The sequence below is a fragment of the Erpetoichthys calabaricus genome, chromosome 2, assembly GCF_900747795.2.
Source record: "Erpetoichthys calabaricus chromosome 2, fErpCal1.3, whole genome shotgun sequence".
NCBI classification, from domain to species: domain Eukaryota; kingdom Metazoa; phylum Chordata; class Cladistia; order Polypteriformes; family Polypteridae; genus Erpetoichthys; species Erpetoichthys calabaricus.
In genome coordinates this window covers 322,302,883-322,320,415 of record NC_041395.2, presented here as the reverse complement: position 1 = coordinate 322,320,415, position 17,533 = coordinate 322,302,883, and the positions used below count along the sequence as shown (strand labels likewise).

At 41.8% G+C, this 17,533-nt stretch overlaps 2 protein-coding genes across 4 annotated transcripts in view; one reads left to right on the top strand and one right to left on the bottom strand.

The window, feature by feature from the left end:
• Positions 1-17,044, top strand: part of si:ch211-250c4.5 (trichohyalin) — a 27,910-nt gene extending 10,866 nt beyond the window's left edge. The window contains exons 3-5 of one of the 2 annotated variants that reach the window (XM_028795983.2): positions 4,354-4,419; positions 6,842-8,876; positions 16,589-17,044. In XM_028795983.2, the coding sequence (XP_028651816.1) occupies positions 4,354-4,419; positions 6,842-8,876; positions 16,589-16,698 (2,211 nt within the window). In that variant the 3' untranslated portion in view covers positions 16,699-17,044. The remainder of the gene's footprint in view (positions 1-4,353; positions 4,420-6,841; positions 8,877-16,588) is intronic. The other variant, XM_051923460.1, reaches the window with a different exon arrangement.
• hells (helicase, lymphoid specific) overlaps positions 16,950-17,533 on the bottom strand; it is a 29,861-nt gene continuing 29,277 nt past the window's right edge. For both annotated transcript variants that reach the window (XM_028795980.2, XM_028795981.2), the window contains exon 23: positions 16,950-17,533. In XM_028795980.2, coding sequence (XP_028651813.1) covers positions 17,445-17,533 — 89 coding nt within the window. In that variant the 3' untranslated portion in view covers positions 16,950-17,444.

The window sequence follows — 17,533 nt, the reverse complement described above, 5'->3', positions numbered from 1 at the left end:
AAACTTCACACACAATAATAAAAAGGAAAGCAAATGCAAGCTAGCGAATAAACTCCAGAGTTATGGGTTAGGATTGTGCAAGGCATCTGCAGTGTTTGTGAAATCTTCTCAATGATCGTTACAAACACCAGCAGTGACATTTGGTAAAGTTATGAAGATCATTCAAAGTGGAAATTAAAATGACTACAAATCACAACTCCATACTGGCATCAAATCCTAAAATTAGAACGGCCTCCTCATAAAATCCATCCATCCATTTTCCAACCCGCTGAATCCGAACACAGGGTCACAGGGGTCTGCTGGAGCCAATCCCAGCCAACACAGGGCACAAGGCAGGAACCAATCCTGGGCAGGGTGCCAACCCACCACAGGACACACACAAACACACCCACACACCAAGCACACACTAGGGCCAATCTAGAATCGCCAATCCAACTAACCTGCATGTCTTTAGACTGTGGGAGGAAACCGGAGCGCCCGGAGGAAACCCACGCAGACACGGGGAGAACATGCAAACTCCACGCAGGGAGGACCCGGGAAGCGAACCCGGGTCTCCTAACCGTGCCGCCCCCTCATAAAATCAACTGGAATAAATGTCTAGCAACAAGAAATAGTAAAAGTTCCTAATTACCACACTGTCCACAGTCATACCATCCTCTGAACAAAAGTGCCTCAGCATGCTCTCCAAAAAGAAACTCACACCTCATTGTCTTTCATCGTGACTCTGCCATACTGCATACTTCGCCTCCTATTCCATTTCCTCAGTGCTTTTTCTTTTGCGCACACACAACATGCCACATGAAGCTCATAACACCAAGTGCTGACTGGTATTGCGACCTTAGTAATGTTTTACACATGGATATTTTTTTTTTTTTTACTTTGACCAAAAAATATAATGTCATCAGTTCAGTTTCAAATTTATTGTTACGTATACACAGTACAATGAAATTTCAACATCTTAGTGTCGCTTTGTAGGTTATGTAAAATATAACATTGCAAAATAGAGCAGGTAGTGAGGAGCAAAACAGACGAGTCTCCTTTCACATACAGTTGAGCAAAACGGACTCTGAAATTAGTTTCTCATTCATATTGGTCAGGAAAAAAAAAAAAAGTTTATGAGAAGACAACTAAAAATTCCCAGAATCTGTTAAAAGCGGTGGGGTAGTAGGGAGTAGTTATCGACTATGCCGCTAGGTATCGCATGCCTACGTTCCACCAAGTGGCATTGTTCTGATTTATTTGATCAAGTGCATATTTCTGATATTTATTCCACAGTTGCCGATTTGTTCCCTCCAACCTGAAGAAAGCACGTCAGGTCATATCAAACATCAAGATAATGATGAACGTATTTTTTGACATTGACGGAATTCTTAATAAAGAGTTTTTCTATGAATGGACTCTTAAATCAGCAATGCTACACTGCACTGCACTGCCAGGGCCTCTACGGGGGAAAAAAATGACCGGCGCACACAGAACTGCATTTTACACCATAACAGCGCACTTGTATACACTGCATGGTCAGGTTTTGACCACAAGCAATATGTTTTTTTTTTTTGTTCTTTATTTTGCCTTATACAATTTCTTGTATTAGGAATTTGTTAGTTTTCGCATACCCCGTGGGGTCAGAGCGCAGGGTCAGCCATTGTACAGCGCCCCTGGAGCAATTGAAGGTTAAGGGCCTTCCTCAAGGGCCCAGCAGAGTAAGATCTCTTTTGGCAGAGACAGGGATTCGAACTGGCAACCTCTGGGATACCAGCGCAGATTCTTAGCCTCAGAGCCACCACTCATTTCCCAAGACTCCTTTTTGTTCCTGAAGTTATAGTTAAAACAGAAGGAAAGACAATTTGGTTACGGTGAAAGAAATCCAGAAACATTTCTAGACATGGTAACAAAAGAGGAGTACAGGAAATGTTCCCAGAAATGAAAGACGCACTGGAACAAATGTATTGCATCTCAAGGGTATTTTGACGGTGCCTAAAATAGAATTGCTGCGTTTTTTATAATAAAGTTTTTGTCTTTTTAACGATTATGGATTTTTTTGGGTCCCATCTTGTAAATGCAGTACATTGTCAAGGCTTCCTCCCATCAGCCTCAGCACAACTCTTCAGCCGGATGGGAACTGTAATCACTGTATCGGTACTACTTAGATTAGTAATAATCCCATGGGGAAATTCAAGATTGCAGATGAAATGGAAATAAAGGGAGAGAATACGTACTAAACACCGGTCTTTTTGGGTCAATAAGGCGATTATCACTAGTTGCAAAAATGGCATTGCTTCACAATTCTTTTTGCAAAGTTAAGCAAATTCAGTTTAACTGTCTTATCACTATTTATAGGCAGAGGTGGATAGTAACGAGTTAAATTTACTTAAGTAACTTTTTAAAAAAACTGTACTTCTAAGAGTAGTTTTACTGCACCATACTTTTTATTTTTACTTGAGTACATTTGTGAAGAAGAAACGCTACTCTTACTCCGCTACATTGGGCAACACTCGAATCGTTACTTTTTTTCCATTATATACGTTATATTTTTGCCAGAGAGGAGCTGCCAGTGGATGTACTGCATGACTGTTTCACCAATCAGACATAGCAACAATAATCACATGGCTCCGTTTCACCAATCAGATGTAGCTATGCAGTCACATGACCACACACAAACTGTGGTGACATAGCAGCACAAACTCCTCACAGACAGCGGACAAGGAAAGAAAGAATACATGAAAAATGACAGCCAACTCCTGCTGAGGCTTAACCATCACGTCGCTGAGTGAAGAACAAGCAGGTTTAACCAAACAGGCACAGACACAGACAGTCAACGTAAAGTGAGACTTGTTGTAGGTGCACAAGCTGCCTTGTTCTAATATTATTTTCTATCAGCTGTGCTATTTGGAGGGAAAGTGAGTATGCAGTATTGTACTGTCAGTGTACAGTCAGTAGATCTCGTCACTGTAAGTAGTCTGCACTGTTCAAACACACATGTTACCTACTGTAGGTATTCGCTTCAAAAGCTTTGTTGTGAAAAACAGATTTGAAACTTTGTGTTATTTGTGCATCTTTATTTTGTAAAGATGTTATTTATTTGTACTCATTTTTTATTTTATTATTTGGGAATAGACAAAAATATAAAATGGGCAAATCCTGCTGTCTTATTACAACATTTCTAAAAAAATAAATCATTATGATCAAACAGTTACTCAGTACTTAAGTAGTCTTTTCACCAAATTCTTTTTTACTCTTACTTGAGTAATTTTTTGGATGACTACTTTTTATTTTGAAGTAACACTACTCTTACTTGAGTACAATTTTTGGCTACTCTACCCACCTCTGTTTAGAATTTAAATGTATCTCTGGCCCAAGTTCCCCTCCAGTTCCGCAGTCTATAGGTTGACATTTTCTTGCACCCTAAACTTAACACACCCAGACAGAGCCTGTCCACTTAAGCACTGTTTATGTGTGATGGCCGGACAGCCCATCACTCAATACTCCACGTAGGGTCTCGCTGACTTTACCATGGACAACAAAGGGGGGTCCTAAGGAGTAAAGACTCCCTTTGTCCCAGAGAATAACAGTTATAACTGTGGACGCCATGAAGGTGTGACTGCCTTTATATCTCCGACACCTAAAGAATGGCACACCCTGAACCCCAAGAGTACCCCTTGACCAATGCCACTTACCAATGATACATTACTGCCACCGTGGTGTCCTCTATTGGTGACGTCTCCCCTCAGCCTTCAAACCCTTCGACACTAAGTGCCCTGTATCTACTTCTATTACTTCAGTCACTCAAGATCTACAAAGTATAGACATTTTAAAGCAAAGCAGTATTTAGAATAGCAAATGAACTAAATAAATTATATAAAACAGTGAGAAGTCATGCAAAATGACACCTTTTATTGGTTAACTAAAAAGATTGCAATAGGGAAGCTTTCGAGGCAACTCAGGTCCCTTCTTCATACATCTGTAGGAAGATGATGAACGTCTGGCCTGAAGAAGGGGCCTGAGTTACCTAGAAAGCTTCCCTATTGCAATCTTTTTAGTTAACCAATAAAAGGTGTCATTTTGCTTGACTTTTCACTACGTTCATAATGGCTAACACGGTATAACACCCTAATACTATAAAACAGTGAGCAAGAGTAAAGTCAGGATGTAAATACAAATACATCCTTCTTTAAAAGTAAGAAAACAATAAAGATAATGTCCGTCTGTCGTGGGGCAGATTTTAGGACTGATGCGTAATTGGCGTCCAGGTGGATGGAGTCTCTCGAATGGGCCGTTCTTAACACCAAAACGAGGATTGTCTACTCCATAGCAGCAGCATTCACTCTAATTGAAGTCTCTCCTTTCTGTCTTTAGGGTCTTCAGTTTCAGCTGCAGATTTTTGATATGCTGAAGAAGAAAGCTCTTCAGAATGTTACAACTGTAAGTTACAGTACATTTAAATGTACTTCCAAATGAATATGCCAGGATGGTGCGGAAAGCCTCTAGCAAACACCAACCTCACTAGGACTGTCATATTGAGTCTATAAATCCCCTACTGCTGCCGCCCCCCCCCAAGTGATGGATCAAAGAGCACTTCTATTGTTTTGGTCCCATCCAGTTTTTGCATGTTAATGGTTGCTCCTTCACTCACAGTCTGTTAGCTTCTAAAGATTTAGAGGATAAATCACCCACCGGGTTCATGAAGGAGGTCAGTGGGCACAGGGGATTTGCCACTAGCCAACCCAGACATCCCACTGACTGGCATATCAAGTCTATAAATCCCCTATGACTGCTCCCCCTACCCCCCAAAGTCCTGGACCGCTGAGAACTTCTTGCATTGGGGGGAATTAGTATTTGATCCCCTGCTGAATTTGTAAGTTTGCTCACTTACAAAGAAATGAACAGCCTCTGACTGTTATGGTAGACTCATTTTAATGGAGAGCAGAGAATATCAACCCCAAATCCAGGAAAAAACACATTACATAAAAGTTATAAATTGATTTGCATGTCAATAAGTGAAATAAGTATTTGCTCCCCTACAACCCAACCAGAATTCTAGCTCCCACAGACTGGCTATGTCCCCGTGTGGCACACAGATTACAATAAATCAATCAGTCTGTCAATTCCAGGTACTCCTGATTGCAGCTTTTGTTTTGTTCTTTATTTCACCTTATTCAATTTCTTGTATTAGGAATTTGTAAGTTTTCGCATACCCCTTGGGGTCAGAGCGCAGGGTCAGCCATTGTACATTGCCCCTGGAACAATTACAGGTTAAGGGTCTTGCTCAAGGGCCCAGCAGAGTAGGATCTCTTTTGGCAGTGACAGGGATTCGAACCAGCAATCTTCTGGATACCAGCGCGGATCCTTAGCCTCAGAGCTACCACTCCGCCCATTGTTATGTGTATAAAGCCCACCTGTCCACAGAATCAATTTCTTCCATTCCAACCTCTCCACCACCACGGACAACACCAAAGAGCTGTCAAAGGACATCAGGGACAAGACCTGCACAAGGCTGGAATGGGCTACAAGACCACCAACAAGAAGCTTGGTGAAAAGATGACACCTGTTGGTGCGATTATTAGGAAATGTGAGAAATATAAAATGACCATCAAATCGCCCTCGGTCTGGAGCTCCATGCAAGATCTTCCTCATGGGGTGAGGATGATCACGAGAAAGATGAGGGATCAGCTCAGAACTACATGGGAGGAACTTGTTAATGATCTGAAGGCAGCTGGGACCTCTACAGTCACCAAGAACACCATTAGTAACACACTACGCCGTAATGGATTGAAATCTTGCAGCGCCCGCAAGGTCCCCCTGGCTCAAGAAGGCACATGTACAGGCCCGTCTCAAGTTTGCCAGTGAACATTTAAATGATTCAGAGAAGGATGAAACCAAAATCGAGCTCTTTGGCATCAACTTGACCCACTGTATTTGGAGGAAGAGAAATGCCGAATCCCACAATCAAGCACGGAGGTGGAAACATTGTGCTTTGGGGCTGTTTTTCTGCTAAGGTTACAGGCTGGCTTCACCACATTGAGTGACCAATGGACGGGGCCACGTACCGTAAAATCTTGGACGAGAACCTCCTTCTGTCAGCCAGAACACTGACCCAAAATATACCATCAAGGCAACAAAGGAGTGGCTAAAGAAGAAGCACATTAAGGTCATGGAGTGGCTTAGCCAATCTTCAGACCTCAATCCTATAGAAAATCTGTGGAGGGAGCTGAAGCTTCAAGTTGCCAAGTGGCAGCCAAAAAACCTAAAAGATTTAGTGAGTTTCTGTAAAGAGCAGTGGGCCAAAATCCCTCCCGAGATGTGTGCAAACTTAGTAACCAACTACAAGAAACACAGCTAATCTACGGGAGCTAGACTTCTGGTTAGGTTGTAGGGGATCAAATCCTTATTTCTCTCAATGACATGCAAATCAATTTATAACTTTTATGCAATTTGTTTTTTCTGGATTTTTGGTCGATATTCTGTCTCTCTCCATTGAACTGAAACTACCATAAAATTACAGACGGTTCTTTGTAAGTAAGCAAATGTACAAATTCAGTAGGGGATCAAATACTTGTTTCCCCCCACTGTATGTTGTCTTCCTTATTGCATGTTAATAGCCACTAGCCAACCCAGACATCCCACCAACTATCCTATCCATCACGTCTCTAAATCCCTTACTACTGCCACCCAAGTCTTGGACCACTAAGAACTGCTCCTGTCAATGGTTGGTCCTTCACTTGGGCGGTTAGCATCTAAAGTTTAGAGGACTAAATCACCCCCGGGTTCATGGTGAAGGCCAGTGGGCAGAGCAGCTTTGCACTTCACACTTGTGCCTAAGACTTGTCCCGCTGTTTCTTTTCAGGTCTGCTTTCCAAGCGAGACGGCTTCGGCAGAGTCCAGCAAGCTTTCCCAGGCACTTGGCGAGTTGGCCACCAGAAGGTGTGCTGGGCAACTCAGAGATAACGAAGGCTCAGCATCCTCGCTATGTCCTTGTAGAATGAAAGGAGATCCTGCGCTAGCTTGGTCCAGTGTTCTTGACCAAAGTGTAACAGAAGGACTGGTGGGAAGGCATTTAACCGAATTACGTAGAAGCCCAACGATGGCTTCTTCCCACTCCAACGTGTGCAGCACCAGAGCAGTCCCCTCGTCGTCTCCCTTGAAGTCCTGCATAGATGCGTCCGCAGGGGCAGGTGACTGTGGCGACGAACTGTGGGACGCCCTGGAGAGGATTGGCAATGGAGCAGAAAGGCTGAAAGAAGAACTGGAAATGTCCCAGAGGATGGAGCGAGGTCCCTGCTCCCCAAACAGCCTTCTGGAACGTGCAGCTTCCTTGGACGCCAAAAGTCACAAAGGACCTTCAGGGACGCTAATAACCAAATGTGGTCAGAGGAAAATGGAACATCCATCAAGCAGAAGTTTGGATTTGGAAACTCAAGTCGACAGGCTTCAGCAAGGTCTGCAGGCCCTGGAAGAGGCACACGAGAAGCTTCAGGGGCAATTGAAAGGTCAGGAGGACTCCACCGTCAAGACCCTGATCACCAGCCTCCAGGCAGAGAACCAGCGGCTTAACAAAACACTGGTCCAGCTGCAGCAAGAAAGGGAGTGTGAAGTCTCTTGGAATCGGCAGCTGCAGAGCAAAGCGGAGGAGGCCTGTGCCAACATGGCCGCTTGCCTCACACGCCTGACTGAAGACAACCAGGAGTTAAGGAGACAGCTGGAGGAGAAGGACGCCGCGTTAAGGAAGATGGAAAATGAGAAAATGCACACGGAGGAGGCAAATCTCGTGAACACCATGCATAGAAGTCTGGACAGTCACTTAGAAGAACAGGTACGGTCCAAGGAAGCACAGGTCAGAGCGCTGATGGAAACTCTGAGCCAAGAGAGAGATGGAAATGCTAAGGTCATGGCTGAGCTTGAGAAGACATCCCGGATCGCAGAGGGCAAGCTGCAGCAAAGAGAAACCGAGAACAAGGCCCTGAGCCGAGAACTGAAAGGGCTCCTGGAGAAATACAGCAGTCTCAAAAAGCACCTGAGGTCAGCTGAAGAGCAGGAGCAGAAGAGTCTGGCCGAGAAGCAGCATCTCCTGGAGGCTCGACAGCTGGCGCATGAAGAGCGAGAGGCAGCACTGAGGACCGTGGAAACCTTCAGAGAAGAGCTGAGGCACGTCAAGCAAGACCAGTACAGGAACATTGAAGAGAAGCACAGACTGGAAGAGCTGGTGTCCAGTCAGCAGGATACGCTCACTGATCTAAAGCAAAAGTTTCAGAATGCTAACCTGGAAACCCAAAAGGCCCGGGACCTTCTATCCATCAAGGACTCGGAAAAGGAAGAGTTTGTGACTAGAGTCATGGACTTGTCAAACGAAAACAGGAAGCTGATGGAGAAATTTGAAGAATGTATCATTGGCCGAGACACTTTGAACCAGCAGCTGGAAGAGCTGCAGAAAGAGGCATGCACCACTCAAGAGGACATGGAGCAAACCATTAAGCAGATGGGCACAGCGCAGCAGGGGGCCGAAAGGAAAATCTCAGACCTGGGCAAGGAGCGCGAAGCCTTATGTAGGTTGGTGGACAACCTCAAGGATGACAAGAGACATCTCAGGGAAGAGTTGCAGGAGGCCATTCAGGAAAAGCAGCAGCTGGACAGTGCCAGCCGTACCCTCAGTGAGGAGCACAACAAGGTGCGGGCCCACGCCAAGGCATTGGAGAGGGAGAGGGACTTCCTGCAGGCCGAGCTCAGTGAGCTGCGACGAGACTATCTGCATCTGAGTGACCGCATCAGGGACCGGCTCAATGACATCTGCCAGGATGGCATCGGGGAAGAAAGCTACATGTCACTGAGGGAGCTGAAGATAATCCAGCAAGAGGAAGAGCCAACGAGAAGCCCGGGTGTAGAAGGTGAGTACAGATGAAGAGGAACAGGAGTGCGCAGTTGGCACTTCTGCATATTCTGCTCTCCAGTGAGACTGGGAATAGGTCAGACATGGCACTGCCACACATGTCCACCCTAATGGTTTGGAAAGATTAAATGGTCAGTCAGCTTCTCCACTTCACCTCTTAACATACAGAGAGATTAATTACTCCAATAAAGGTACACTCCACCCAAAAACCAGATTTTATCCGTTACTTACCCTGCGTTGTTTGCAATGATGGCCAAGAACAAATTTTACACTCATTTCATGCAGAATGGAGAAAAAGTTTTTGATAGGAGTCTAAGGTGGCCAACGCTGGACTACAGCAAATGGTATCAAAAATCCATTAAAAAAAACCTGACGTGTATCACGTGACACAAGCAACATGTCCACTCAACCAGTCGTTTGCTCACAACAGGAAAAATGCATACTTTTTTTTTTTTTTTTTTTACTAAAACATAATTAAAATCATTACTTCAGGGGAAAAAAAAAAAAATCATCAGCAGTGCACCCAGGACACATGTCCACATGTGAATGGGCTTTGGTAATGAAGACAGGATTGTTGACCAATGAATGAGGATAGGAGGCGGGTCTTCAATGCAAAAGCTCATTGGATGCCCATTGGAAGCACACTGTAGCCCAGTGTTGTTCTCCACAGACACCTGTTGCGTTCAGATTAAATATTTTTTCTAGGCCACTGCTACAAGTCACTTATGGGAAGTAACAAATTTTGGGTGGAGTATCCTTTAATGAACATTTAATAAAGTTTAAATAATAACATGATAGTGGGAAAGAAAAGAACAAAATTGAGCAAACTATTGCTGCATTGTTTTACTGCCCATGCACATTAATATTTATGGAAGATCATCCAATCAGGTGGCATCCATCCGATCATTCCCTTCTCCGACTCCAACAAATTCACAGGGGGCCGCAGTCTATAATAACAGTGGTGGGCATGAAGCGGGAGCAAAACCAGTCAAATGTTTGTAATCCACTATCTTACCAACCGCATTACAACAGATGATAATGTGATCAAGAGATTGCTATGACTTTGAAGGCAGGGGTCAGGAACATCATATTATGTGTTTCTATGCTCATGAACTCCACTACAGGGCCTGTAAAAAGTATTCACCCCCCTTGGTAGTCTTTCCATTTAACTTTTATACAACTTGTAATTATGGTGGATTTATTATGGCTTATTTGATACTGATCATCAGAAAGATACTCTTTAATGTCAAAATGAAAACAGATCTCTTCAAGGTGGTGTTCTAAATTTATAACAAATATAAAACATCAAAAAATGTATTATGCAAGTATTCACTCACTTTATACGATACCCCTAAATCATCACTGGACAGTCCACTAGTTTTAGACATCCCATAACTTGTTCAATGATCAGCTGTCTGGGGTTTCAATTGACATCATCTAAATGCACATGAATGTGGAAGGTCCAGCTTGTGGTGAGCCAGGATGGTGGACTGACCAACACAATGAAGGCAAAAGAACAAAATGAGCAACTCTGAAAAGCACCAGTTAGGGCATTGGAGACAAGACAACACTGGAGTCACTGAATATAAACGTAAATCAACCATGAAGAAACAGAAGGAGCATGGCAGAGCTGTAAATCTGCATTGAACAGGCCATCAATAGAAACTGAGTGATGGTGCAAGAAGACCACAAGTAAGGGAGGCCACTCAGAGACCTCAGAAGGAGTGATAAGCTATAGTGGATCAGACAGGAGAGGTTGTGCAGACAACTGTTGCCCGAGTGCTTCACCAATTGTGGTTTGACAAAGAGAGAAAACACACAGGACAACACCACGGCAAAATGGAGACTCTGATGTCGGATGGAAAAAGGTTCTATGGTTGTGATGAGATCAACATTGAGCAATTTGGCCATCAGACTAAACACCATTTTGGACCCCACATTATCAAAAAAACACCATTCCCACTGTGAAGTGTGGTGACAGCAGCATCAGGCTATGGGGATGCTTCTCTGCAGTAGGCTGTGGAAGGCTTGTGAGGGGTCATTGAATGCAACAAAATATGGAGAAATCGTGGAGGAAAACCTGATGAGGTCTGCATGAAACCTGCACCTTTGGGGGAAAAGATGTGCTTTACAACAAGACAACAACCTCAAGTATAAAGCCAAAGCCACACAGGAATAGCTTAAGAAAACAATAAGGTAAATGTCCTGGAGTGGCCGAGTCAGAGTCCAGAGCTCAATCCAACCGAGAGTTTGTAGCTGAACTTGAGAAAGGCTGTTCACTCATCAGCACCACGACACTGGACAGAGTCGGAGGAAGAGGAAGAAGGGTCTGGATGTGCAAACTTAAAGAGATAGACCTGTGCACACAGACTCGAGACTGTCATGGCAGCCAGCTATGAAATACTGACTTGAACGGGGTGAAGCCTTACAAGGTCAATCATTTTGGTGCTTGATATTTGCCATTAATTTAGACCACTTTAATCTGTTTTCACTTTGATATTAAAGAGTTGGTTTCTGTTGCTCTGTGTCAAATTAAATCCACGGTGTTTCAATGTTTTGTAACAACAACAACATGAAAACTTCCAGGGGGTGAATACTTTTATTAGCCACTGTATATTAGTAAATAATAAAGTAATAACTTACTTCATTAATAATAATAAAATGATAATAAATACACAAATTTGTTTTTATAGTGGTTACAATTTCACAAACCCAGTTGAAATTCTGTACACTTTTAATATGATTGGGAGGTATGGGAGGAAACTATCGGATGTGAACGTATTATTTGGTACTGAATGGTAGAATCTTTCCACAGATCGATGGCCTACAAACCTAATCAAACGTGTACAGTTGCACCGCCATGTCACATTAATTTCTAGACGTACGCACAACTGTCAAAAGGCTACAGAAGTGAAATGTGCGAGGTGAGCAAGAGACCCCAACTCAGGTTAGATTAATGCCACTTCTTCCCCCACCCAAATTGTATTTACATATTTTATAAGAACATTTCAGAGTGAAAGCAGAGTTGACGGACTTTTACACGGCCATTCTTATATTCACATTTATTTATTCAAAGCGGTCAACAGAATCGAAGTAAACATCGGTGGACCTTTCCTGCCATAGTTCATTCATTCTACGTAAAAAAGTAAGGCAACTGAAGACCTCCACTTTCTACTAAGATTCCTAAATGAATGCCACTTTCAATAATTTTTCAATTTTTTTAAACTTTTAACTTTTTTCAATAGTAATCTCCCTGAGTTGGCCATGGCAGTGTGGTGTGGCACGGTGGTCTTCAGTAATTGATACTCAAGGACATCACTTTAGAGAGATGTTTTAACTATTCACTTGACGCTTTCTCATTTGTGAGCATCCATTATAAAATGCTGTATGAATAAGCAGAGTCAAATACTGAAACTGTCCCCTTTACATCAGCAGCCAGCTTCATGGGAACACACAAACACCCCCCCCATTAGTCCTCCCAGTCACCTCTATCACAAGTACTCATCCTACAGCTCTCTTCTCAAACGGCTCTCCAACCTGTTCTGCCCTGGCAGGTTCAATGACTCGCCAACACTAAAACTCAGTGTGGAGCTGATCCTACACCCTTGTCATTTTAAATCCATCTTTGCTATCGTGAATACCATCTCGGTAAGACACTGAAGTTGGTGGTGGGCACCGGAACACTCAACCTCCACTTTACAGCCCAGTGCTTCGGCTGCCAGGTATGCACACTGCCCGCTTCATGCAGTCTGTGTCTTTTCTAGAATATTCCACAGAATTCAGCTTTACCAGTTTTTTTGTCCCCCTCCTCCATAATCTAATCTTACCCCTTTAAAATATCACACTCCATCTGCTCTCCTAGGCTACACAGTAACCCACTTCTCTGTGGTGAGCTCCACCGCAATTAGAGACACAGACACACACGTAATTTGAAGACCCCCTTTTCACACATAGACCCCAGGACCAATGCAGCATTCCTTTTAGGTATTTTATCCTGAAAGCCAAAGAGAGTCGATACTCACGTTTACACGGTTAGCCTCCGCTCACTTTCAGCTCTCTTCACTTTGGGCACTCACAGTGCTAACTGTGACACAAATAGATATTGTTAGTAACATATTTTTGGGAAGATTTCATCTTAGGAAGCAGCTGTTTAAAACACATCTTGAAATAGCACTAAGATGAGAATACACTTGGAGAGTAAAATGCCATTCCTGACTAAAAATTAAAGCTAACATGAAACCAGAACATGTATATTAGAGATATCACAAGAACCAATACTTCGATACCAAGTTGATATCAAAATAGCAAAATCGTAAAGCTGTTAGCTTAACAGTATTGGTGGTACAGAGTGAAAGTCTACACCACATTGATGAGGACACGGTAACGCACTACAAATAGACAAGTTACTTTAGAAGGTGCAATAATGTGGGAGAAAAACTACACACCAAATGACAGACAGGGAAAGTGCACTGAATTAACCCTAAAACAGAAAACCAGCAAGTGTCACGTCAAGACGGGGAATTTCAGAAACTGATTGGAAAAAAAAATCCTTATTTTAAAAAAACAAAACCACACACACACACACACACACACACTCCCATAGGCTTTTGCTAGTGCAGCTTTTATCTAGATATGAAGATGCCAAACTTTTGCAACTGCTCAAATGGGACTGTGGAACGTGAGAGGACACTGCACAGCAACAACAGTTAGTTTGAAACTTGTCTTGATATTTACTTGCTCTAAATGGCCGTTTCATTTGCATACACCAGCTGCTCTCCAATTTGTTAACACCAAAATAAAAAGTACTTAGGGTTTCACTGCTCTGATACACAAAGTAAGTCTCTCCCTGGTAATACAACAGAAACACATCACAGATACGCAGTTACAGTGATGCATTCAAAACAGCCCACTAAACGCACTTCTACAAAGGGGACATTTGTACTGTTAGTTTGGTTTTTAAAGGCAAGCTAATGTTTGTGAATGCATTGGAAACACATCCAGCACATCATATATTTGAATGTTGTGTTGGCGAATGTAATGTAGATGGTCAGTTACAATTAACTTGAATACAAGTAATGCCAGTCCAGTCAATTCCCCAATTCTGGATTTGTGCACAGGCACAAAGCAGTAACAAAATAGATAATGAACAACAAAAGCTGTTTTACAAGAGTTTTTGAATGACAAATGAATTAAAATCATATGGGAAGCCTTCAATTTCAGAAAAACATAAAATAAGTACAAATCTGGACAATTAAAGCACCAGGAGTCGGGGACATTAAAAATTGGAATCAAAACTCATTCATTAAATACTGTGCTCTTTAGTAAGTGGCACCCAACAGCTAATGAGGCAAATAAAATAAATCTTACAATATCAAATGTTATAAACTCAACAGAGGGATTCTCTCAAACATCAAATTGTTACAAAAATACTTTAAAGAGTTTGATTAAATTGAGCGATACCCTGAAATTCATTAATTTAACAATACAGATTTAATAATGTCTGAATTGTTTTTTTCAGTATTGACTTTAAGCAGTATTTTTTTTTTTCCAGGAGAGAACATCAGAGAACGACATTAGAATGTATTTTCGGTAACATAAATTAGGTAGTCCATGCTGATCTAATTCCTAAAATCGCTCCCAAAATGATAACACTCTCCCAATTTGCTGTTAGACACGGGGAGTCCTCCAGTGTATTACAAATAAAATTCAAATCCTGTGTTGTATTTTGTTATTTATGAATACAAAAATTATTTAAGTGAGAGTTGGGCAGCTACTAGATTGATAGACCAGTTAGTTATCCATCCATCCATCCATTTTCCAACCAGCTGAATCCGAACACAGGGTCACGGGGGTCTGCTGGAGCCAATCCCAGCCAACACAGGGCACAAGGCAGGAACCAATCCCGGGCAGGGTGCCAACCCACCGCAGGACACACACACAAACACACCCACACACCAAGCACACACTACGGCCAATTTAGGATCGCCAATCTACCTAACCTGCATGTCTTTGGACTGTGGGAGGAAACTGGAACACCCGGAGGAAACCCACGCAGACACGGGGAGAACATGCAAACTCCACGCAGGGAGGTCCTGGGAAGTGAACCCGGGGTCTCCTAACTGCGAGGCAGCAGCGCTACCACTGCGCCACCATGCCGCCCCAGTTAGTTATTATTTCATCTATTATATTCTATTACAGAAAAGGCCCAATGTCATACACTTGAATAACTGAGGTGCTTTTAATTAAAAAAACAATAAGGATTTTCTGTTTTATGATGCAATATCAAATAGGTATCGAGTATCAACATTTCACTGGTATAGGTATCATGACATCCCTAATGTATGTGTACTAGGGCTTGGAATCTATCAAAAATGATCACATAAATCCATGTAATTAATCACAATCACATCTAACATTAAAACATGTAATTAAAAATTAAAACATAAATCATGAAGTAAACACACACTGAATCATAAAATTAAATGTATAATCAACACAAAGGAATTAAAAAAAAAAAAAACCACAATGGCATAGTTTAAACTTAATAACCTTAAACCTGAACTTTTAACAGAATACGACTTGAGCAGGTACAACCTGAATTTGAATGCCTTCCTAAAAGACAAATGGAAAAGAAGGCAATAAGAAAACGAGGCCAATGTATTAATTCTCATATTGGCATAGTGTCCAAATAAAAAAACGATCAAAATGTCTCTCGACTTTGAACACACTGCTAAAGACTGACTTAACCGAAAGAATACGCATCTCTTAAGTGGGCATGCATACATTAAAACTTGTGCTAAAACTCCACAAATACCATCCTCAATTGTTCACCACCGTCAATGATTGAAAATTACACTCTACACAAGTGCTGTGTCTGAAAACACGTTTGTAGATTTAACGTTTTGGTGGTTGGCAGAATCGTCGTGTGCACCACCTGTGCTCTACCTACAACTTTGCTCCTGGCACACACTGCAGCATTTATTTATTTCGCTTAAAAACTGACACCGTGTATTACATGAATGGTTATGCTGTGTTCCTTGCAAAAACTAGCGAAGACATTGCAAACTGAAATAATGGAAAGGGAAATCGTTCCACTTCTATTTTGTAGAAGTTTGCATTATATCAGGGCAGTAAGCACTGTAAGCTGGCTGGCAGACTGGCGAGTTCAATACAGAGGCACTAGAGACTTGATTTGGTTTTTGTTTTCTCTAGTGTTGTCCCAGGACTGCCATAAACTCCTTTCCTCCCAGTCCCCTGCACCTGCGTCAATATTTATAAATCAAGAAAATGAACATCAGTGCTGCGTATTGACATGTGGTGTATCGTTGTGAACTGCATAATATGAAATAAACCTTTAAATTAAACTTTTTATTTTGTAAAATTTTTAAAGGTAGTATATAAATATGGTGCTGGATGTGTATATAATTCTTTAGATACACACTTTTTTTTTATTACTATTTGATATAATTTTTTTTTTCTTTAACATTACATGAAAATGCCGCCCTGACCAAAGCACCACCTGAGGTCTCGTTGCCAGCCCGATACACAGCAGTAGTTTTAAAGCGTTAAACAGGGCACATCAATCACAAAAAATAATGTATTAACATTCCCAGGCCTAATATATACACATATTTGAAGAGTAACTTACATTTTTTCCCCTAATACAGTTTCTTTAAATTATTGTACTGAATAAAATTTGTTTTTCCACAGCTGGGACTGCAAGAAGGAAGCACAACCAAGAAGAAAAGAGAATGAGATCAAGCACTGGGGCTTCTCCAGGGTCTCAAAAAACTCTGGGGTCAACAGGAGGAAAAAACTGAACACCAGAAAACCATAAAACATGAAGATAAAAAAATAGTAATGGGAAGAAAATGAACAAGAAGAGAGTAGCAGATAATCATGAAATGGAGGTTTCCAAGATACTCAGCAGCAGCCGTTCAGTTTCTTAGATAAAGCAGAGTTTTTCACTTCAGCAACCTACCAGGAACAATAAAGAATACATGAGCAGCCCTTCAACTCCATCCCACAATGGCAACCTCAGAACTTTGACTCAAATGAAAAAGACAAACTGCAAAAAGTAAACATTTATTAAACTGAAATGATGTGCACAAATCTAAAGAACAAGATAACTAAGTGCCGAAACCACAGAAAGACCTAACAAAACTTTTTGCCTTAACTGTACATACATCTAGCAGCTATTTTTTATATAAAATTTACAAATGTAAAACAAGAACAGGAACTTTACAAAATATACATTACAGCCTCTCCTTTGTGGAACCCAGAGGGCAATAAAATGTAACTTTTCTTGTGAAAAAAATGCTTGCTTGTTCATGGAATGTGATCCTATTATCAACTTTAAGACCCTGAGGATACTCCAATCAAGTGATCAGCAGGTAAGGAAGCAACCAAGCAAAAATAAAGGTTTCTGAAATTTAAGAACTAATTTGGAATGAAGAGGAGGCCTCTGTAGTCCTCCTGTATTTCCAATTGTCATTTCCTTTTACCAGCAAATAAGTAGCAGCACTACGCAATTCCACATCCAGTCTGTTGCTTCACTTAATTTTTTTCATGACAGCTGAATGTCACCATCATCGGTGTTTTCTAGCACTTTGTAAAGACCCTTTTTCTCTTTCTTGCTCCTTTTCTTCATCTGGT